At 52.6% G+C, this 22838-nt stretch overlaps 1 protein-coding gene across 3 annotated transcripts in view; it reads left to right on the top strand.

Moving 5' to 3' along the window:
- Positions 1–21881, top strand: part of MAP2K5 (mitogen-activated protein kinase kinase 5) — a 115648-nt gene extending 93767 nt beyond the window's left edge. Inside the window, exons 19-21 of one of the 3 annotated variants that reach the window (XM_044444799.1) lie at positions 1021–1082; positions 3609–3654; positions 21562–21881. In XM_044444799.1, coding sequence (XP_044300734.1) covers positions 1021–1082; positions 3609–3654; positions 21562–21669 — 216 coding nt within the window. In that variant the 3' untranslated portion in view covers positions 21670–21881. Of the gene's footprint in view, positions 1–1020; positions 1083–3608; positions 3655–13618; positions 13805–21561 lie in introns of those variants that run through there. The other 2 variants (XM_044444800.1, XM_044444801.1) reach the window with 2 other exon arrangements.
- Positions 21882–22838: the final 957 nt, after the last annotated feature.

Here is a 22838-nt window from a genome sequence, read left to right as displayed (position 1 = left end):
TGATATATAGCTCTTGCAAATGGCCAAAGCGCTCCAAAGCACGGCGAGATTAAAATAAGTCATTCCTTTGTTAATTTAAATAGGTGCATGCATCATACTTTGCAAGCACTCGGGGACGGGGCGGGGGGGGGGGGAGAAGGAGGAATAGTTGCAAAAGCTGCCGAAAGGTATTTTTAATAGCAAATGAGAATAGATGAGAAGCGAGTCATTTGCAGCTGACTCCTGGTTTATGCGGTCTCTCTTGTTCCAAGTGTAGGTCTAATGAGATGACTGTTAAAGTGCTCCACAGTGCAATTTCATTACATCCTGAGCTGTTACACTATAAACACTGGCAAGTCTCTCTGTCATTCTTGGGTGCGGGCTGGCTGGGGGGGGGGGGGCACACGGCAGAACCTCCTCAATCTGTAAATCCTTCTTTTGCAGATAAAACATTCCTCCTCGGAATCAGAGGGTTGCTTCTGGTTTTGAATCTGTGTGTCGCTTTGTGTGTTGATGGATCTGCTGTTAATGGGCTCAGCCCATTCTCCCCCCCCCCTTTGTTTTTAAGTTCCCCATACTCTCCTGGCCTCCCCTGCTCAAATCTAATAAGATTTGGGATTGCTAAATGTAAATAAATAGCAGCTATGATGCAGGAAGCAAAGGTCAACACAAGAATAATTTCCCAGCTCTTTGTTAATTACAAGACCATTTGGGTGTTACTTAAATAATCATTAATTTCTCATTTACACTTTCCCTACCTTCTTTTCTGCCCTGTGGCTATCATTGTCCCTTCTTTACCTCCCCTCTGCCTTATTTCTACATGCTTTTACCCATGGTATAACACTCATTACCTCTCAATGCAGGATTTCTAACAGGTTCGTAAGACTTGGTCTCCTCTGCTCTCCTGCACAAAGAGGGCCGGTTTTTTGAAACGGGCAGCTCCCCTCGCTCGTTCTCTCCCCGAGAGCAACGGCACACACGGACTGGACTCACACTTGCTGATTATTTTTCTCTCCCCTGCCCTCCCCCCGTCCAATGCAGGAATCGCCGGTCCTTCCGGTTGGAGAGTTCTCGGAGCCGTTTGTACACTTCATCACTCAGTGGTAAGCTGCGCTTGCAAATGTGCGGTTCCTGCGATGGAAGTGGCGCATGTCATTAAGTCCCCGGCACTGCAGGACCACGCGGCTTCCTCTGCGTCCTTCCAGAGGGGCTTGGCGGGCCGTGGGCAGCTGGGCCAGCGAGCTGAGCGACCTGCTTAAATTACGTAAACGTTATTTACACAAAGGGTCATGAGACCCCCCCAACAGCTGGGAGCCTGGGTGTGTCCTGGAGGAGGAGCCCGTGCTGCGTATCTGAGGGGTTCAAATCACTTGGAGGAGGATGACGGACAATCTGATTTGTAACTCCATTATTCTGGCATTCCCCCATTACTTGGGAAAGTGGGCCCTCCGTTTGAGAAGGGCTAAACGGTGCACTGGTGGGCTTTTCATTTCGGAGTCGCTTTATGGGGGGTCTTATTGGTAGAGGCTGCGCTTTGAAGCACACCTTAGGGCGCATTAGCCTCTTCCAAACTGCCTTCTTCAATAGAAGGCCATTTAAATTAACTGGGGAGGGCTTTTTCTTAAAGGCCCCCCCCAGAAATCTGCACGCCAAAAGGTTAAAGATCTGAGTGCGAGCTTTTATAATGACATGTTATTAATGCCTCGTTTATATAGAAAGCTGATAAGAGGCTCGTGGGTAAAACAGGATGGGAGCAAATGGTCTAAATTGGTGGATTTGTTAGAGCGTTATCCCGTTTTTCCTGCCAAATTGAGCTTACATGACCATTTTTTTAAAGAGGGTATAATTTAGCAGAGCAGGGTAACTCCTGTTTCACCACGAGAAGGTCTTTATGCCGGTCCAGTTCTGTCCCTTTGAGTCACACTGAGGTCCTGCTCCGCTTTTTGGGAGGGGTGCAGCGAACCGAGGGGGGCTTTCTTTCAAACGCTAGGAAAGAAAAGGCTTTCTCTGTTATCACAGCAAGAGTAGCATGCTGGCAGTCAGACTGAATTCCTCAGGTCTAATCTCCCTTTTCTCTGGAAGGAAAAGTTGGAATAGAGCTAATAGGATTGAACCCAGGGAGGGAGTCAAGAACTGGTTCCTGAGAGGACGTATTTGGATAAATTCAGACGATGTGAACCTAAACTACTGCGAGACAGCCTCTCCCAGAGTGTCCTGTCCCAAAGGGTGGTGTTCTGACAAAAAAATTAGCAGTGTGACTTTAGAGTTAATTGAAATAATAAATATGGGGCTTATGCTTATTAGAAAGTGGATCCAGTTTGGGGTAGATTAGCTTTTTATGTCGGAGTCATAATTGTTGGTGATCTATCCTGCTTTCCCAGGCCGAGGCTGTACCTTTCCATCTCTGTCTGGAGATTAATCTGAGAGCATATCATTTTTATATTTTTTTTAATTGAGGCAGGAAAGGAGGAGGGCCAAACTCTATAGAAATGTCCACAGATGTCAGGCTGAAGCATAAATGATGGGAGATAATGGCCTTGTTCTCCCACGAGATCCCAGTACTTTGGAATGTCACAATACGCGTGTTGCCGAGGCAGCTTGGAACGACTTGCGGGATCGCCACCCTCGGTTGGGCTGCGCATGGTTATTAGTTAGGACGGGAGCGATCCACCAAGTTCTTCTGTGCTTGCTGCTACAGCCGGGCTCTGACTTCATTTCACTTTGTGCGGGAAATGGGCAGATCTCCTGGAACGAGTGGAAATCGCATTGCCCTGGTACCTGGGGAGCGACCCTCACAGCGCCGCAGAACAGCACTCTCCGAGGTGTCCTGAACTGGAGCAGCTGGGCTGCCCAGTTCGATCCCTCCTCTGCCTCCTCTCCCCTCCCTTCACCTCCTGCGCAAGGACAGGATGGCGGGGCACGTGCGGCAAGCAGGCGAGGTAAACTCTGGCCCCAGTCGCCTCTCAGCCACAGTCCAGCGGCTGGCTTCGGGCCACTTCTCTCTCCGCCTCTCTCTCTGCAACAGGGGGATAACAAACGTGGTTTGATGAAGTTGTGAACTGTTGCAAAGTCCGAGGTATAAATGCTTGTTGTGCTGAGTGCTTTAATATGGGAGGAGATAGATGTGAATCGTTACGACTTCCTTGATCGGGAAAAGATTAATGCAACACAGCGGACACCCCACCCCCGATCTTCCACGTTGGACAGCGGCTGCCAAGTGGGCAGAGTCAACACGGGAACCTCCTCTTAGGTTGCTGGGTTGAAAGGCCATTTCACACATGAGCTACCTCATCTGGTCTCCAGTTTCCTGATGAGTCACTGTACGACACAGATCGGCCACTGCCGTACTTCATATTGCGCATGTATGCCTAAGAAATTCCAGGTGAACTCTTAAAAACCTAATGCAAATGCGGGGAGAAGGTGGCTGGTTGCCAGATTCCATTGTGGCAGAACAGTCGTAACTTTTCACATATGATTTGGAGCCTTTCTTCAGCCTTCATTCAGAAGGGCGTCCTGGGCTTGGGGTTGTTTTGCTTTGTCTCCGTTGGTTCACCATGATCAGAGACTAAAAATTCTTCAGTAGTCTCAGCTTCATAATATTCCATCTACTTTTCTCTTTTGGTACACAGTATGAGAAAGCAACCGAAGGATCGGCCAGCCCCTGAGGAATTAATGGTGAGTCAATCTACCCTTTCCCTGAGATCCGAGCTGCAGAAGTTAACAAATTCATTGCGTGAGCAAGTTTGGGAATTGTTTTTTCTCCACAAGTTGACAAATGCTAAATCTCAGTTTTCCTTCTGGATGCCATCGAGGCATCCATGAACTTCCTTCTTAATTTCATTATCATTTTAGCTCCTCCATAAAGGTTATACTAGAGGGTATGGGACACATTTCCGCTAAAAGACTTCTTGGAACTTGGACTGGTGGTGATATTCTGTGTTCAGGTCTAACGAATGGACTTTCTATATTAGCAAGTATTCACATCTCTTCCTTAACTAACTAAACTCTGCTTTTAAAAAAAACCTTGAATTCAACAGCAATTTCTGTAAACCTGGTGTGAATATTTATGGAATATGGGTGTTTTGGAATAAGCAGTCATTAATATCCCTGCTGTAAAACTGATCTTGGGGTTTGGATGGGATCTTTGCATTAGGAGAAGGTGAGGGCTCTGCCTTACTGAGATTCCAAGAGAAATACATTCATTTCCCAGCTTCCCCTTTGCCTCTGTCTATACTAACAACGTGCAGTAAATCATAAACCATGTCTTCCTTTTTAAAAATAATGCCAACAATACAGATTTACCCATAAGTAGCCTTTGCTCTCCACCAGGCAGGAGATGTGTACATACATTTTACTTTTCCAGTGGTGCTAGCCCTTGTTTACAAAGCTGCAAGCAACTCCCAGCCAAGATGGTTGCGAGATTGTTTGAGCCATTGCCAGCAGCTTGGTTCTTGTGTTCCTTGGGTCATTCCCTTGGGTGATGCCCAAAATATTGAAGATCGAGTCACAGTGAAACAGAACCTACTTTCTGGAACTCCCCGCCACTATTAATTATTCAGCCACTGAACCTTTGGGGTTTGCATCACCTACTAAAAATTTGTTCCAGCAAGTGTTTCCAGCATTGCAATCTTGTCTTTTTCCTTGCTCTCATGCCATCAGCCAGTTGGTACCTAACAGCAACAAACTGCAGGTTATGTCATGTGCCAGCTGCATTCTGCAGCCATTTTGAATATGAAACCTCCAATTGGAGGTTGCTGCATGACGTCTGAACCCCAACACCATAGGTTACTCCTTGGCTAAACAACGCACAGTAAGTGGTTTAACCTACAATTGTCCTACAGAGATTCCGGTTTGTGCTAGGTTATTTAATGGATGATAAGCTGGGCACATACTAATCCTTAATATGATTAATATTGCGGTTAGCCACCCAGAGAGCGTTGGCTGTGGGGCAGTCTACAAATGAAATTAATAATCATCATACTCGTCACCAGGGGTCACACCTTGTCATGACAACCTGGCCATCTGGGGTTCTGTGAGCATTAAGCAAACCTTTTAACCCTCGATTAGTCGTAAGGTTATATGATGTTGGGTTAATCCTTGAATAAGCCATGATGGCTTGGTTTGTACAATGCAGCAGAGGGGCATCTGTCTGGCGCACAGCGTAATCTCTGGCTTCTGATGTCACATAACCACTTCTGATTGAGTTGATCAGAGGCTGAATATTCAAAAGGCCTTGTGGGATGTGCCTGGAACATGCAATAGCAAACTTCGTGTTAATGAATCATAATCTGCAGCCCTTATATGAGAATGGGCCTGCTGTCACTTCTTTTATGCAGCGTTTTCTGTTAATTCCTATTTATTTATTTTCTTGTTTGTATATTGCTTAGACATTTCTTCTAATGTAACCCCAGGTCATGAGGACCAGTCAAAATTCCACCAAAACATGCAAGCTTTGGATTTTCCAGGGCTTTTCACCAGGCTGTCAAAGCTAGGAGATGGAAATAAAAATGTGACCGGATGCTGTGGCCATTAAGGCTTGCAAATTAGACCTAGCAGCGCATTTTAGGACAGTGAAGGATTGACTGGTCTCCAAGGACACTGAAAAGTGGCTGAAATTCTGATTTGCCTGTAGTGTTTACAGAAGAGGAGTGCCTGATACCTCTAGCGCTCAGTCCTGGCTGCACATTTCCACACTGAGGCTGGATCTGTTTATACTGCGGAGCTGATGGCCAAAACACCTGACTAGGGTTTGGGGCTTGGCCGCCACTTCCCCCATTTGCTGATTTTTTGTGCCACCTGTCCAGATGAGCTTTCTTTTTTTCTTTTTTCTTTCTTTTTTTGTTAGACCAGCACTGCTCTCTTGGTTTAATGTCCACAGTTCATGCGTACCGGCAAGCCAATAAATAAATAAATAGAACTGTGGTGGAAAGGGAAGACGGGTTACGTTTCCCCAGCAAAATTAAAGAATCGCGGCCTGGGCCAGCAGCATGCCACAGGGAGCTCTGCTTACTCGGGGGGGGGGGGGGGCAGGGGGGCTTTAACCTTGTGTCCCTCGAACAGAGGCTCGGGCCACACCTGCGTGCGATGTGAGTGGCAGGAGCACACGCCCATTGTTGAAAGGGGAGGCGTCCAGAAAGCCAGTGGGCTGAGCTGGGCCTCAGCGCCCCGCCGCCCGCCACTCTGGGGGTGCCTCACGGTTGCGGCTCACCTGGCTCCGCGCAGCAGTTGGATGCAGATGCTCTCTGTTCGCGTCGGCAGGACACCTTTCTGCAGCTCCTTGGTGCGGCTTTTCCCCCCACACGGTCCGTTCTCTTCCTGGGTAGCGATGGTTGTGGCTGCCCTAATTTGCCTTTTTTCTTTTCTTTTTTATTATCTTTTGATGGTTGGAAGGTTCCTGCACTTAGTCACATCTGAGAGAACTTGGAACAGGTTCTAGAGATGGAGATGCATTTACCTTGCACGCTGTTATTATTCTATGGCTGGGTAGCTTGACTATTAAACCGACAGAATGGGGTTCCATAAAGCCCGTTTCTCTTGGTAAATGCCTGCTCTCTGTGATGCAGTAGGCCTGCCACTTATAAATAAAACATCTGCAGATCACACTTCCGACCCTCAGTATAGATGTGCGTGTTCAGAAGCTATAACACCACTCCAGGGTGTAAAGTCATAAAGACGGAGGCCAAGGGGTGAGTGCCTATAGGAAAAGCAATGCAGAGTTATATATCTTTCCAACTACCTGCCCCGAAGTGCCTGGTTCTACTCTGAAGACGGCATTGCTCCTCCTGCCCTTTTAATAATTAAAAAAAAGCACATCAGCACCAAAAATAGGCGTGGATCTTGAAGATTTAGGACTTTCTTCCATGTTGCTTTGCTTCCCTGAAGGTGGGCTTCTTACCCAGTGGGTCTGGCCGTTCAGCATTGGAAGTCGCCCCTGGGCACCAGGGGAACTTTCTCAGTTCTCTGCTTGAGCCTGCAGTGACAGGTCTAAAGGGGGGGGGGGGACGCCGTGGGTGCAGGGCCCCCAAGGGCTCTTGCCCAGCTCCAGACTCGTGGGGGTGGTTTTCGCCCCACTCCCTGGCCTGGCTCAGCAATCTCACTGATGCTTCGGAAATGTGGCAGCTTGGACACCGATTTCCGGTTGCCATTCTTACCACCCTGGCCAGCTTAAGGAAACCTGCCCATGCGGATGCCTTCCAGTAGCTCTGTTAACCGAACAGAATAGAAATGCGACCCTCCGCAAGGTTCCATACTCTTCCTCTCACAGACTGGCTTCCCGTGTAAAGCCCGGCATTGGCTGCAAGAGTTTTGCAGGACTGAAATGCCATGAGGTCGGATCGATAGCCCAGCAGGGAAGCCCGTCCAGGAACCTAAGAAGCGTGCTTCCTTCTGCCTGCCTGTTTCCAGCTGTAAGCGGCCAAAGGCGCATCTGCACCGTTGGGAGTGGCCTCCCCTCCCTGCAAGTGCATTTCTGGAGGTTGCCCGGGGCCCCGGGCAAAGGCCCCTTGCTTCCTCTGCCTCGCTGGATCACGCCAGCCCTTTGAGAGGGCCTTTGAACTGGCCCGCAGATCGAGCAGGATGGTCGCTGGGAGGGGGTGAGGTTTTCCAGCTCGGAACATCTCCTGGGTAAAAGGAGCTTGCGGGATCACGTGTCCGGCAGAGGCATGGTGTGGTGGGCAGCAGGGGAGAGAAATAGGTGCCTCTGGCTCTCTGGACTGCAGCCCTCGTGGATCCCGGGAACCTCGCCCAGTCGAAGCGTGGCAGCCGTAGGAAGGTAGCCGAGTTCCTGGCTCTCCATTAGTGAGTTTTGAAAAGCTGCATTTTACATGGCTATAACCTCATATTCCCGAATCCTTTCCTGCTGTGGCTTTTATTCCAGTGGGTGAAATCAGTTGCACCAGAGTTGATATGATGGGGCAAAGCCTGCCGGGAGGAGTGGTCTGCATTAAAATGGACTGAAATGCAAGAGCAGGACAGTAGAAATACGATTTGGTAATACCTGGTGGCGTGGCGTGGCGTGGGGTTCGGCTTGACTCTTGCTTCCTTTGACTGTGGAGCAAGCCTGGGTTTGGCCACTTGAGAAGATACCCATGTGCTTATTGCTCATTTCGGGATTCTGTCCACCCACAAGGAACTGTGGGCAGTGACAGTCAAGTCTGTATCTTCACAGTTTCCCTGCAAAGTTGGCTCAACAAAGATGACGTTGAGCCAACGACGTTGAGCTTCCTGTGACGTCTGCCCAGGACGTTCGGTCTCCCTGTTCCAAGCCATCATGCCGACTTTCGGCTTCAGTGCAGCACTTTGCCATTTCGCCTGGTGAAGAATTCTGTGAACCTCGTAAGCTGGCCTCCTTAAACCCCGGCTGATTAAGGGAACGCAATCCGGCTCCCCCTCATTCTGTATGCCCACAGACTGGTATCAGCATAAAAAAGAAAGCCACTTCTCTACCGGCGTTTATCCTGCATGGCTGAGAACCAGAGGGGACAGCGGGACCGGGACAGCGTTGATCTCAGCCTCCGTGGCACCGTTTTCACGAAGCTTTCAATTCCTAAGCTCTATTTAATGGAATCTATGCATAGTAAGTAACCGGGTCAGGAAGAGGCAGCCTTCCCCTGTTTGAGATCAATCGCTGGCTAATACTTTATCTAGGTCACTTTATTATCTCATGGCAACGCTGTTCCCATTCGCCGCCTCCTTTTGTAAGACACACTTCAGCTGTGGGGAAAGTGCGTTATCACATACATATTAAAAACATATACCCATTCTATCTGTATGTAAATGCGAGAGGCCCAGCTGGATATTGGCAAGGAGTTTGATTTACTAATGGTTATTATCTGCTCTCGCTGTTCAGTGGCAGAGAGAGTTTCGGTAAGCGTGCTAACGTGGAAATTGTCTCCCAGTCGCGCTAGCCTGCTTTTGAGAATTGTTTAAAAAGATGGCCCCGTTTCCGGGGGTTTTGCATGGCTGTGTCTTTGAGAAGCCGTCGAGTTCCTTCGGTGATCTTCCTAGCAAAGGAAGTGCTCTTGCGGGAAAGTTCAGAGCAGCCGAGAGCATTTCTGGAAGCTGTCCCAGCCCTCAGCGCTCCTCGCTGCAGGAGCTGAGGCGGGAAAGGAAAATTCGCATCCAGGCCCCGATGGAAGGGCAGCCTCCTCTTCCCCCGCCGCTACCTGGCCCTGTTCCCCCACGGCCTCCCAGCCTTTGTTTGCCCCACGTCCAGCCATAAAATGGTGTGGGATGGGCGGAAGTCTTCTCTCCTTGCCCGCGAGAAATCCTGTTGGGAAGAGGCATCTCCCGTCTGGAGAGGCACGCCAGGAGTGCCTCTGCGCAAGACTGGATGGCCGGGCAGAGCTGCTAGGAGGGTCACCAGGGCAGGGGGCTGTGCCGGTGTCCGTGCGAAACGCGAGACACAGAATTGCCCCTTCCCTCTGTGAACGGGTTCCTGCTTTCCCTGCGTGGGTGCCTGTTATCTGCGTCCTGCCTTGAAAGAGCTGCTCCAGTTCATCATCCCAGCCTAGGGCTGCGATGCAGTGTGCCTGGCCGGGGCAAACCGGCCCTCGCTCTGAGCCAGAATCACCTGCCCGACGCCGTGCACTTGACTTGCGCTCCTCGTCGCATTCTCGGACCCTTCTCGACACCAGCCCTAAATTTCCCACATCTGCCTCTACCTGCATGCTCACCAGAATGTACTAATGTTGACAAAGCCGTGAGAACCGGGTGCAAATTGCAGGTACTCCTAAAAGAACCAGCCAAAAGAATATTACAGATGCGGCCTTTGATTAGCTTACTGCAAACTCTTAAGCATTTTTAGCTAGCTGCATATTCCTTTTTAATTTTTGCTTTAATGCCCTCTTTAATAGAAACAAAATAGAAACATAGAAACAGAGCGAGTCAGAAGGGGCTCCCGGGCCATCTAGTCTGACCTCCAGCACCAGCCGGCTCTGCTCACGACATGCCCACCATTTACACATCCAGCCTATCCTTGAACACCCGCACTGATGGGGCCTCAACCACCTCCTGTGGAAGCCCATTCCACACCCTCGGGGTCCTGACTGTCAGGAAGTGCTTCCTGGCATCCAAATGGAGCCTTGGCTCCCTGAGCTTGGCTCCGTTGGAACGCATCCTGCCTTCCTCTGCAGGGGAGAACAGGTCTCTGCCCACCTCCGTGTGACATCCCCTCACATACCTGCATGTCACCAACAGATCCCCTCTGAGTCTCCTCTTCTCCAGGCTGAAGAGACCCAGTTCCCTCAGTCTCGCCTCGTACGGCATCCCCTGCAAACTGGCCACCAACCTTATGGCCCTTCGCTGCACTGACTCCAACCTGGCTATATCCTTCCTGTAATGAGGGGCCCAAAACTGAGCACAGTGCTCCAGTTGTGGGTGCACCAGAGTCGTATAGAGTGGTAGTAATACTTCTCTCGTATTGCATATTAATATAAAAACATATTAATGTTTTTATATTGTGGGATCCCATGCTAACCAAATGCTTTTATCTTCCTTTAAAACCGCTGGGAAGTCCTTGCAGTTTTGTAGCTCACTGGAGAGAGGAAGTAATGCATCTCCAGTCTGCCATTAAAAGTTTTTGGTTGCATAAACTGCTCAACCGCACAAGTTGGTGGCTGGATCTGGAATATGCAGCGCTCGCATGTAATGGGGTTCCGACATGGCACTGCTGCGTAATTGCTGGACAGAGGAGGTGTATGCGCTTCGTGCATCAACACGGCCTGCGTTGATGTGGGAGAAAGTAGGAGGTGCTGCCTTCCCCCCATTTTCTATCCTGCAAAATGGGGGCTCACAGCACTGGCACCTTCCTGAGGACTAGAAACTGCTTTATCCCACCCCAAAAGGATTCACACAGGCTGCCTGGTGGAATCTTTGCAGTCTGGTGTTTACGCAGGACATCGACCGCGGTGCCACCGTGCGATTCCCGATTCAGCCGCTTCTTCTAAAAACATGCACTTGATGAATTATGCAGTATTTCAGCTGATGTTTACAGGCCTGCTTCACCTGTGTTTTTAAAAGTGTGTGTTGCCAGCCTGAATTAATAGCAGAAAGTGGGGAAATAGCCAAGCTTGCACCTTGTTTTTGTTTGCACAGCTGAAGCCCGAGCACGGATGTGCCGTCGAGCTCTGCTTTCACTTAGTCCGCCAGGCAGCCGTGCTGATTCGCAACACGTGGCACGCTTACCTGTTCGCTTTGATTCATTAGAATATTTGCATCCTGCCCTTCAAAGGGGACTCTGTGGGCAGCTTAGGAAGAGATGAAACAGAGCAATCTTTTTTTTTTTTTTTTTATAAAAGGACACAACCCTAAAACTAAAAGCAAAACAAAAGCAGCAGAAAGTCCATTTGACGGGGGGTTGGGGCCGGTTTCCACCCGGTGCTCGGTACGCCTCAGCAGGTCTCCTTGGCGGAGGGTTCCCCCGTGGGGCACCACCACCAGAAAGCCCGTTCTCCCAGCAGCCACCCGGCACGCCTCAGGCAGGGCGCTTTTCTACACCTCTCCCGGAAGCGGATCGGGCTGTGCGAGGGCACAGCCCAGAGCTCCCCGTGAGGTGGCATGAATTGGCCTGAATCCATTCCGAGTCGCAGTAGATGGATAAGTCAACACTTGCTTGTTAATCTAGGACACAGTTCACTGGGGACTCCTCCTACGCCCAGCCCCTCTGAAATTAACAGCCTGTGCAGGCAAGTCCCTTAATGATTTGTCTAAACAGATAAAAATAGACTTTCAAATGGAACGGAATGGATTAAATTGGCAGATCCTGGATGGGGGAGTGCGGAGGGAGGCATTTCCCCCTTCCTTAACCAAAAACGACGGGTTTGCATTTCCTGTTGGTCCACACACGCATGAAAGGACGGCCTTTGCCAGGCATGCGCAAGGCTGAGCGAAGGTGTGGGCCGTGGCCATCAGAGCCCTCTGGGCTGCCCAGGGCCACGATCCGGTCGCAGTTCCGACTTTCCCAGGCGGGGGCACATGGGTTGGAAGCATCCGCCAAAGTGTGCACTCGGGATGCACGGGAGGGTGTCCGAATCTTCCCCGAATGCCTCCCTCGCCTGCAGAGTATACCAAACGAGGTCTTAAATATTTCTGCAAAGGGCGCCTGTGCTGAGTGGTGCTTAATTGGATTCTGGCGGTGATTGACAGCGTTTCATTATGGCAGTAACTTTCTCTGGCGAGAGTGGAGGCTGGAAGGGGGGGCCCTGCGCGGATCCCCCCTTCTCCATCAGAGCGCTTTTTCATCCCCCGAATTCCCGGCGGCACAATTGCGGCCTGAAAGGGCCTTTTAGCGCCTTTGTTGTCGCCTTCCCGGTGGGGACTGGGCCCAGCTGGCCGTCGATGAGAGGATGCTTCTCGCACAAAGCCTCCCAGTCTCCTGCCTCCGCAGTTGCAATAATTTTAAGAGCCCCCCAAACCTGTTGAGGATTCAAAGTAGTTTTCGATGTGGAATGAGCGTTAACTATGAGTTACCGGGAGGTTAGGGCCCCAGGGACGGGGGTGAGGGGGAGACATAGCGACAATCACGGCAAACTGCCCTAGCAAACAGACTTGCGTGGAAACAGATGCCCAGACCATTCGGGGGCATTGATTTGAGGGTGACAAGGAATCGATCCGCGTCTCGCTCACACGTTGCGGACCCCACCGTGATAAAACGGGGAGAATAAATATTGCGTACATGCCTGGTTTTAGTTAATTTTTCCCTCCCAGCCCCTCTCAGTGGGCCGAGGGGCTTCTCAGTGGCCGGGCCAAAGCGGATGTTGCTCACATGGAGCAACTAATTGGCTATGAAGGCGCCTATGTTTAAATGGACTTGACAGGAATTTAAATTTTGCTCCAATCAACCCGTGGGTTTGCAGCCAGCTCCACTGTATGATTTTTAAATTAAACCTGGTTTTAAAAACAGAGCAAACCGGGGCTGGCCCGTTCAAGAGCCCTGGCTGAACCCTTCCACTGAAGGCAAGGCGAACATTTGGGTTTATGAGGGAGTAGCTGGGAGCTGCCTGCTACTCCGTCGTTACTGGCATCATGTGCACACTGAGGCTTTACGAGGCCGCCCTGGGCACTCCTGCCGCAACTGTAAGCATCCATTTAGCCCTTCATGAGTATGGAAGGCTCGCTGCCCTCAGAGGAGCGCAGGATGCGGCCCCGTGTTGAGTCACGCCACGGCCTCCCTGGCGCCTGGCCATCGCCCTCCCAGCTTTCTCTCTGCACCACCTGGGGATGCCGAAGACTAAACTAGAGTGCCTGCACTCGAACTAGGCCTGAACTAGTTGCCGTTTTAATCCATGTCTTTTCTGTGCTGCCCCGGTGCCAAAGTTGGCTGGGCAGCTTACAGCCATGCAATACACTTAGACAAGCAGGATGAGGCCAGTGAAGAGTAGTGGGGACAGCATCTTGGCCTCGAAGGCGCACCAAAGCGGGACTGGCGGGGAATGCAGTTACGCAGAGAACGCGCAGGTTATTCCCTCACCAAATTCGTTTCTAAAGGATTAGTCTCCCCGATTTGTTTCAGCTCAAACGTGGAAGCACGGAGGTAGAATCACCCCATTTTATGCGCAGTTTGGACTGGAGGTGGAAGCAATCGCTTGCCTGCACATTGAAACCAATCCCCCAGTGCTCCTGCGTCCTTACACTGCGGTAGGTTTTTATAGGGAAGATCCTGCTATGAAATGCACTGTGCATTCTGAGCAAAGAGTAAAGGAATACCTGGGGCGCCTGTGTCAGAGACCGTGAAATCTAGAGCTGGGCCAAGGCCCAAGATCTGTGCGACACGACTTTAGGGTGTCCTCAGGCCTCCAAGGGAGGCATGTTGAGCGTGGACCTGGGGTTCGTCCTTCTGGTCCCTTCAGCTCTTCTGATCCACGAGACGTTCTCCCTGGATCTCCGAAGGCTTCGTTGTGGACCTGCTATAAGTACAGGTGGCACTCGAGAGCTTGACACACATGGGGACATTTTAAAAGTATGTATTTTGTGTGTTATGGAAGACCTTCCTGGATCCCTGTGGAGCACAGCTTCGAAAGTAACCCTCAGACCAAAATACCCAGCCCAAGACGCCTGTGAGATAATATCAGCATTAATATGACCCAGATAGTCGCTCTTTTTCCCCAGCTGACCTGGCCTAATCTGCCTTCGTGATTTGGAGTTTTGTGTGACTTCCCAGGAAGTGACCTTAAATGGTAATCTTGTAAGGATGTCGGTGTGGCTTTCACTCCTTCTCCTAATGAGGTTATGACCAAATGCTCATTATAATTGCTTTAGACTCCTTTTAATTTTCAAGCTTATTAATCATAAGAAGAGTTATTTAAAATTGCATGAATTAATCTTAGATTAAAAGCCCGTCAAAGCCTCAAAACAATTAAGAATAAGTAGGATTTCCCTGGGGCAGCAAGTTTTATTTTAATAGTGTAGCCAGGTGGATATCAGAACATTTGAAGTGTGGGGATGATTAATGTTTGCAGCAATTCTGAAGGAGGGATTTTAAAATGGCACCTCTCAAAGTCTCATCTTGAGCTCACTGTACAATTCCGCTCCTATTGTCTCTCATGTGCACTAATGAACATTTTAATTACAGCGTGTGGCAGGGCACTGCACCGTTCAAGAGGCCGGCGGCGCCATTTTCAGGGGGTTGCTGAAGGATGTCGGGGCTCCCAGGCTGCTCTCCTTTTCTGTCGTTGCGGTTGCAGAGTGGGTTGGCGCACACCCCTCCGGCCCTGGGAAGCGCATCGCGTCACTCAGAAAACTTGCGTCCTGTTCGGAGGGCCAGAGAAAAGTTGCTCTCGTTTGCTCGGCTCGTTCCTTCCTTCCTGAGAGCCAGCAGAGCGAGCCCCAAAGTTGCCACAACACGGTGGGCTCCCGTGGCTGCGGCAGGCGCCACCTGACCTTGCTGCGGCCTTGGTCCTGCCGCAGGCCCAGTCATGGAGACCCCACGAGCCGGCGGCGAGGGGCAGGCGCACGGTCGAGTGGGGCAGTGGAGACGGGCCACTGCAGGGGGTGTTCAGCAGGGGCTTGAGGCCCCGAGGCACCACTCGGCTGGCTGGAGGTATGCCGAAGGGCACCCCGGGGACACAGGGACAAGCGTCCGAAGAGGAGGTGGGATGGGGTGCTGGGCAGCAGCTGGGGAAGCACCGCAGCCCCGTGGAACTCCTCTGAGGTGGTGCCGCAGAAAACTCGCGCGTGCGGCGACCGCCGAACCCCAGGTCTGCCTCAGAGACCCTTTCTCCGGGGCGCGCTCCGCTCAGCGGCTGGTCGAGAGGAAGCGAAGGCCAGCGGCTCCGCACCTTACAGGAAGCAGCATCTGTTGTGAACGTGTGTTGGGCTGAGCCCTGCGTGGCCAGCGGCTGGGGGAGCAAGCCCGCCGTGCCCTGCTCTGTCCACGTCGCTGGACTGTGGGCACAGAGGGGCCCAGCCTGCCCGGTGTGGGCGCTGCCAGGTGGGTCCGCAGTGCTCGCTCTCCCACAGGCAGGCAGGGCCTACCCTCCCGTGTGACGCTGCAGGAAGACCCTTGTACGAATCAGGTCCGTCACCACAAGGAGTCTTGGTTCTCGCTGTTGGCTCTGAGCTTGCGGAGGCACCAGGTGTTTCTCGCTTCCTCCCTGTGCCGGCCTGACCGGAGTCCTGACCAGCGAGCGTGCGACGCCCCAGCCCTGTTGTGCCGTTAACAGTAGGTTAATGTGCGGCATAATGTTTGCCGGGCTCTGGGTTCATTGCACTTGTGCGTGCAGGGTCTTTCTGCAGAAAGCCCACGGTCCCACCGCATTATATCATGCAATAAATACACCCTTTTAATATCACACACTAATAAACTGTGCTTGAAGCAGCGTTGGAAGGCGCCGAGACCCTCCCAGGAAGGCTGCCTCCAGCCGCAACAGTTGGCATCCTCTGTTTCATTTCACTGCTTCCAGGTCCAGGTGCTCCTCAGACAGTTGTTGACGGAAAGGGCAGTTGGCTGTCCCCTCCATTTGGATCCACGTCCGGCGCCGGCCCTGCCGTTCAGCAGGCTGTGATGGTTGCCCGAGGCAGCGGGCACCGTGCCCCTGTGGGAGGACACAGATGCGTTCGGGGAGGCTTCTCCAGGCCCTCGGGGCAGTGGAGGACACGGAGACAAAGTCCGATCCAGTTGCCAGCCCAGGCGGCTTCTGCAGATGGCGGGGGTAAGGGCAGGATCGTGTCCTTTCCTCAGGCAATGAAATGTCTGGGGCTAGCCATGCTCATAGCTAAATCTGAGCCCGGTCTGTTGTCTCGGTCACTTGCTGTTTCTGGACAAACGGATAATTGGTCTGATGCGTGAGCAAACCAGGCCAGTGGGTGCCTGAGTGTGCTGCGGTGAGCCCCAGCATTTTGAGTCAAGAGCCCTGGGTGCGTGCGCTGTGAATTTCCCCCACTCCTCCCCAACGAGGAGGAGCTGGCAGCCTCAAGGGGGCGGTTTCCACCCTTTGTGGACCAGACCGCACGCTTGGAAGCTGCTTATTCGGGCTGTCCTGTTGTCTGCAGGAGAGATCGTCTCGATCAGGTGGCTTGGCTGATCTTGGCATTTTGGTTAAGAATTCTGCCCCTGCCGTTGCTTCCCCTCCTGTTTCAAACTTGGAGGTCACAACCTTGCAAGGCTGTGTTTTGGGAGAAGCGGGCCCGCCCCTCCACCCCTCACAACTGGAATGCAGGCTGATCTTCAGCCCACAGAAAGTCCCCTGGTAGGCAGGACATTTGGAATGCCTCTGCCTTCCATCTCTGTGTTCCTCTCTGCTACAAACATGTTCCGTGTGGGGCAGAATCATGAAGCAGTGCAGTGCATACGAAGGAGAATATGGTTCAAACATATCGTCAATAAGAGAATTAGAGCAACAGCATCCTCAAATAAAGCCAACCAGGGAAAGCTGTTGAAAAGGAACGCGTCTCTGCCCATGGGCAGAAGTCAGAGCAAGCCACCTCCCTGAGCCGAACTGTTTCCAAAGGGAGAAGCCGGAAGCCAGTGCGAGCGCCGTTAACACAGATTGTTTAAGCACCTGCTTGGCGAGGGCTGAGCTGGGCGTAACTCCCCCTGTTCACATTGGAAGTGTGCGGCAAGACCTGTGCAAGCGGGGCGCCCCTCAAGTGCCTCCCGAAACCAGACCGGCCAGACACACTGGTCCGCCTATAGGTGTTCCTCTCGGAAAGGGTTAATCTCCTCCCGCAAGCCCAGCGGCTTTAAAAAGGCAGCTCTTCTCAAGAAAATGGGATGTGACAAGTTCATTTAAAATGCCCGGTTTGTCATTGTTTGTCTCATTTTCAGAGTTGGCAAAGGACATTAGGGGGCCTGACACTCACCCGGCGCCATCCTGGACCCGCCTGACCTGACCTTTCCAGCGCTGCCTCTCCTCCCGCAGAAAGGGGGACCTTTCCCCAGAGCATTTCAGGTTGCGCCGTAGGAGAAGCTCCACCCAGGCTTTGATCCCAGGATAAGCCAGAAACGGCATTTGGGGGGGGGGGTGGCATGCGTCGCCGAACGGTCATCGCGCGCGCTGCTTCCTGGCCCTCGTGGAGACACTGAGCGGAGGGCCATGGGGTGGACGCTTTCTGGAGAACTCCAGCGGCCAAGGGGAATGAGGCGGCGATGAACGGCCGTACGTGGGGATTCCTAAACTATCTTAGGCAGGCCTGAGCATGTGTCCCCACGGTCAGCATCCTGCCTTCATTGCTGCACCCTAAAACTTAGTGCAAGGAGGTTCTTCTCCGGGCAGAGCTCCCCATCTCAGGGACACACCTCCGCTTTCTTGGCTGGGCTCATGCAATGCACGGTAGTGCTTAGAACTTGGCCTACTCAATTTGAGGGCCGAGTTTGGCTGCATCACAGGGCGGCACCTGGCTAGGAGCATGGCCAGCTGGATCTGTGCTTCCCCCCCCCCTTTTCTACGGGTTGCAGTCCTGTCAGTGCTGGACTTTCAGGAAAGCAGGGCGCGTTGATGCCAGAAAGGTGGGCCAAACTGCAAGACGGGCGAGAGCCGGATGGCTGGACGCGAGGGGCGTTTCCCGCTGGTAGCAAGGAGCAGGCCCGTGACGCTGAGCTGTGCTCATTTGACGAATATCCCATGTTTTCCTGACGTCATTCTCCTCCTGCTGCAATGCTGGAGCAGCAGCTTTCGGCAGAGGTGCGTCTCTGAACCGAGGAGATGTCGTCAAGGACTCTTCCGCAGAAGCACAGCCGGTGCCAGGGAAGAAGTCCTCGCGTGGCTGCGTGGGGGAGCCGCCTCTGGCTCTGGAGCGCAGGGCGAATGCTGGAGGGTCCCTGAAGAAGAGAACCGGGCCAGCAGAGGAGCCCGCCCCCAGGGAGCCCAACTAGGGGGCATTCTGCAAGGGGGTGTCCCAGGATCCCTCCCACAGGATGCTGCTATTAATCAATCAATTAATTAATTAATTGTTAACTTTACTAAGGGGCATTCTGGAAGGGGGTGTCCCAGGATCCCTCCCACAGGATGCTGCTATTAATTAATCAATCAATTAATTAATTGTTAACTTTACGTTCCACAAATCAATAGTCCAGCAGGACCCTCCGAGTGGATTACAAAGCACACGGAGTCAAAACAATAAGCAACAATGACAATAGGGCAATAAATACATAATGTAATGCTCCACCAACAGTAAACAAACACAACTATAAACATAATCCATAACCATATAATATACAATATGATATGCAGCTGAGAGTTTAAACGGTAACCCAAGAGTTAAAAACAATACAAATTTAAACTCTAAAACATTCTAGAATTGAATTCCAATGCCCATTATACAAAAATAAAATCAGTTATTAAAATATTTGGAAAATAAAATTGTTTTCGCCTGGTGCCAAAAGGATTTTAACAGAGGCGCCAGGCGAGCTGCTGTCAGGAAGCTGTTCCATGGATGGGGGCAGACACTGAGAAGGCCCTGCTTCTGTTTGCCACCTTCCTAACCTCCTTGGAGGACGGCTGGATCTTCAGGGTTCGGTAAGGTACATATGGGGAGTACCTACTCTAGAGTCTCTCTCTCCACCCTGCATAATGGGGCTTGCAGTGAGTTCTTGCATCTCCTCCTTTCTGGACACCCATTCAAGATCACCTCTCGTCCGGGATCGTGGAAACGCATTCAGCCTCTCGCGCATGTGCATCTCTGCTACACGGCCTTGGAAAATGAAGGAAGTGGCTCTGGGAGCGGCCAGTGCGATGGTTGGCTGCCGTTCGGTCTGGACTGGTGCTGCTCAGAGATGAACCCAGCACCACGCTGGGGACAGTTGCTTGCTGCCGAAATGCACAGGGGCCAGGAGTCCCTTGGAAAGTCCCTTCCGGTTTCTCCCCAACCCTTCTAATTCCCCTTCCCTGCTTGGCATTCGTTTCTTCTTTCCTTGCGAGCGCAAGCGTCTGCTTAGCAAAGTTGCATTTCTGATGCACGCAGCTTATTCTCTTCCCTCCCCGGCTCCTCCAGCCACCTCCTGCCTCTGCCCCACCCCAGCGGGGAAGCATGGAGGCAAGAGGGTTACGTGCCCGTCAGCTCCCATGTTCCCCGGCAGAGTTCTGCTTTCTGCACTTGGCTGGCGCCTCTTGCTCGTCTGGGACCGCTGTGGTCTCATGGCCGCTCTTCCAGCTTTGCACGCACCAAGCACAACAGAGAGAGGTGGGAGGTGGCTGGGCTCCGGGTCCCTGGACTTCGCGCTCCGCACTGGCCGGCAGTGTTTCTCCAGGGTAATTCTCAGCCCTACTCGGAGATGCTGGGCACTGAATCTGGGACCAGCTGCTCGACCACCGAGCCGTGGCCCATCCCCGGGGAAAGTTTCTGCAGGATTTGAATTGTTTCTGAGATCAGATCTTGCACGGCATTTGCCCGCTGCCAGAACATGCAAAAGCAGCAGGTCTGCACACTTGCCCCCACCTCCCTTGGGAGGAGGAGCACAACGCTGCAAACAAGGCTTCGGCTTCGGCTTCGGGCCTCAGAAGAGGAACCGGAGCCATCTGTGCAACTCACTTGACCTCGGCCGCCAGGGCCACGGGCCCCGCTTCCGCCGAGCCCTTCCTTCCCCGTGCCGTGCCGGCACCTTCCCCTCCTGTCCAGATTCCCTCGCCCTCTCGCTCGGTGAGACGGGTTCCCTGTCCGCCTCCCCAATGCAGGGAGCGGCTCTGCTGTACGCCAAGGTGACTCATGGAGGAAGCGACCAACTGGCTTCACTGCCCGGGGCACGCGCTCCCCTTGGGCCGGCAGCATCTTGCTTTGCTTCTCCCTCCATCCTCCCCTGATCCTGGTTTGCCAGTTCTGTTCGTGGTGGGCTTGCTTAAAAGGCCGGGCAGGTAACCATAGGGTTTCTTGTGAGCAAGGACATTGGCTCCTTTCTCCAAGGGATCTCCCAAGAGTTTTACAAACACTTAAGTGAAATTAACCTCATGGCATCTGTGAAGTCAGTAAGAGTAATTACTTCAAGGAAGTTGACTACAGAAAGTCTTGAGCACCAGCCTTGGCCAGGGAGGTGCTGGAGAGGGGAAAATTTTGCTGGCGACGATCCCTCATTAGGCAGTCGAAAAAATAATGCAAAGTTCTTTACTTTTCCTAATCCGTTTTGTCAAAAGTTGGCATTCTCAGCAGGAACTGGAAAAAGAGAGGCGGCAAGCTGGTTTTGCAGCAGGGGCCTGGAGAGGCCTTCTCAGCACTGCTGGTCGAAATGGGGGGGGGGGACCCCTTGCAGGGTAATTCTCTCTCTTGGGCAGAATCATGTGCCGATATGGTGCGGCTCTAGCCTGACCCCGAAAATATTTGTGGTCCTCAACCTACCAGCATCCCATCTCTCCCTCCGTCACACGTTCGACCCCCTTCCATCTGTACAGCTTCTTGCTAGGTGCTCCTTTTTCCGTACCCACCTCTCTTGTGCTCTTGCACTTCCAACTTCTCTTAAGAAGTTTGGGGCCGTGGATCGGCTGAACCGGTCACTGGGGAACAGCAACACCAACTCCAACAAAAAGGTGTCGGCAGTTCCCTCGGACTGCAAGCGAGGTTGCTGCAATTCTTCTGGAGTGCAGCCATCTTGGCCTTTGCTTTTTTGCCTGGCCAGAAAGGGCGTGTGGAAGAGGACCGAGAAGCCCTGCGGTGGCAGCATGCTTGGCTGGACCTGGATTAAATCCCGCCCAGGCAATAGCCTGAGCAAGCCCTTGCTTCTTTTGAAGAGAGAGCAATGTGAGGACGATCCGGTGGGTGCCTTGCGAAAGGGAAGGAGTGTGGCTGAGTAGCAGCGGCTTCCTCTCTCCTGGGAACCCAAGGCGGAAAGTCGGTGTGTGTCCTGCGGGACTGTTTGCCTTCTGTGCTCCGGCGGCGCTGGTGCGCCACCCCCTTCTTTCCCCCGCTGTGTTTCAGCCCTTCGCAGATTGGAGCTCCCCCACCAACTAGCTAGGCTTAACTTAAAAGCAAAAGCCCTTCTTGGAAAGGGGAGTGACCAAGAACAGGACTGGGCCGAGAGTTCAGTCCCCGGTCATTGACTGACCGCTGCAGAGAGTTTTTGATTCGGTCCTGGATGCTCTCGGGTGCAAGACCAGGGTGTCCTCCTGGGTTGCGGACGATGTTTGGCTCCCTTGGCTGAGTGCCTTCTTGCTTCCACAGGGCCACCTCTTCATCGTCCAGTACAACGATGGGAATGCGGAAGTCGTCTCCATGTGGGTTTGCCGGATGTTGGAGGAGAGGCGTTCGCAGCAGCAGGGACCCCAGTGAGCAGAGGATGCCCGGCACGGAAAATGATTCGGGCCACCCGGACACTTCATGCCCCGCTTTTCAGCATCCCCAGTTGACGCACTTGGATCTGCGGGTGGAGTCTTTGCAGTCAGCCCAGGCTCAGCCCTCCCCACTCCCCCGAGCCGCACCCGCCCTGCAGCACCCTTAAGACAATGTCCTGTATTTTATTAAACTTACTGTATATTTCTTGATTTCAGAGTATTTTTATACACCTTTAATTCCTTTGCTAGCTTAGAAAGACAGATGGGTGGTGTGGATAAATTCCTGCGTGTAAATTTAACCATCCTGTGGATACAGTAGGAGCATTTCCTTTGGTTTCCAACTGTAAATATCAGGACAAAGTAGGTATTGACCAGCCGGGGGAAATGTGACAATAATGATCTTGGTAGAATAAAAAGTATAAAAAGTATCAGTTGCAGCATGTGTGCTAAATTCATATTCATTATAGATGAGCGTGCTGCTAATCAGATTAGCCCCAGGAGACGCTCTCAGGGAAGGAAAATGAGGACAGCGCAGATCGCTTTTTAGTGGAACAACCTCGTGGTGGTTTGGCCGGGGGGCTTCTGCTGCTCTTGCTTTGCGCCAGCACCCGTGTGGCCGAGTGCGCCAGGCCGGGGCGCACATCGCCGGGCTTCGGCTCTGCTTCCCCAGCGGGCGCCTGCCCGCCCGAGCATTCGTTCAGCATGCGTGGGGCAGGCTCGCCGTAGGCCTTGGCCAGACCCACTGAATCCGCCTCCTGTCTGCACAACTAGGGCGGTAAATGAACAGCAGCGAGGCTCCCGGTTCATGGGCCACGTCGCGCTCTGGCCGGGTCCGCTGCGTCCCCATTTCCTGTGACTGGAAATGGCAGCGAGGCAGCTGCCCGCACCTTGCCGCCACACGGCTGACCGGTGGACACAGCTTTCCACCGCAAGCGCTCCTCGGCAGCCGGCACCCAAGCCTCCGGTGCGCATTTTGCCTCCTCGATGCTGCCAAGCTTTTCTGCCTGTTGCCGTTGGTTCCTCAGCGGTAAACCGCTGGTGGGGGCACGATCTCCAGGATGAGGCGGCAAACACAAGTGAGCCAGTGTGCGCAGACATGCTGAATGGGGGACGCACCTCGAGAAGTCGGAGTGGAAGACTCGCCATCCTTGGCCCAATTTCGAGCAG

Source organism: Varanus komodoensis, unplaced genomic scaffold (genome assembly GCF_004798865.1).
Source record: "Varanus komodoensis strain SLA01 unplaced genomic scaffold, ASM479886v1 scaffold46_1, whole genome shotgun sequence".
Lineage (NCBI taxonomy): Eukaryota > Metazoa > Chordata > Lepidosauria > Squamata > Varanidae > Varanus > Varanus komodoensis.
This window is presented reverse-complemented; position numbering and strand designations above follow the sequence as displayed.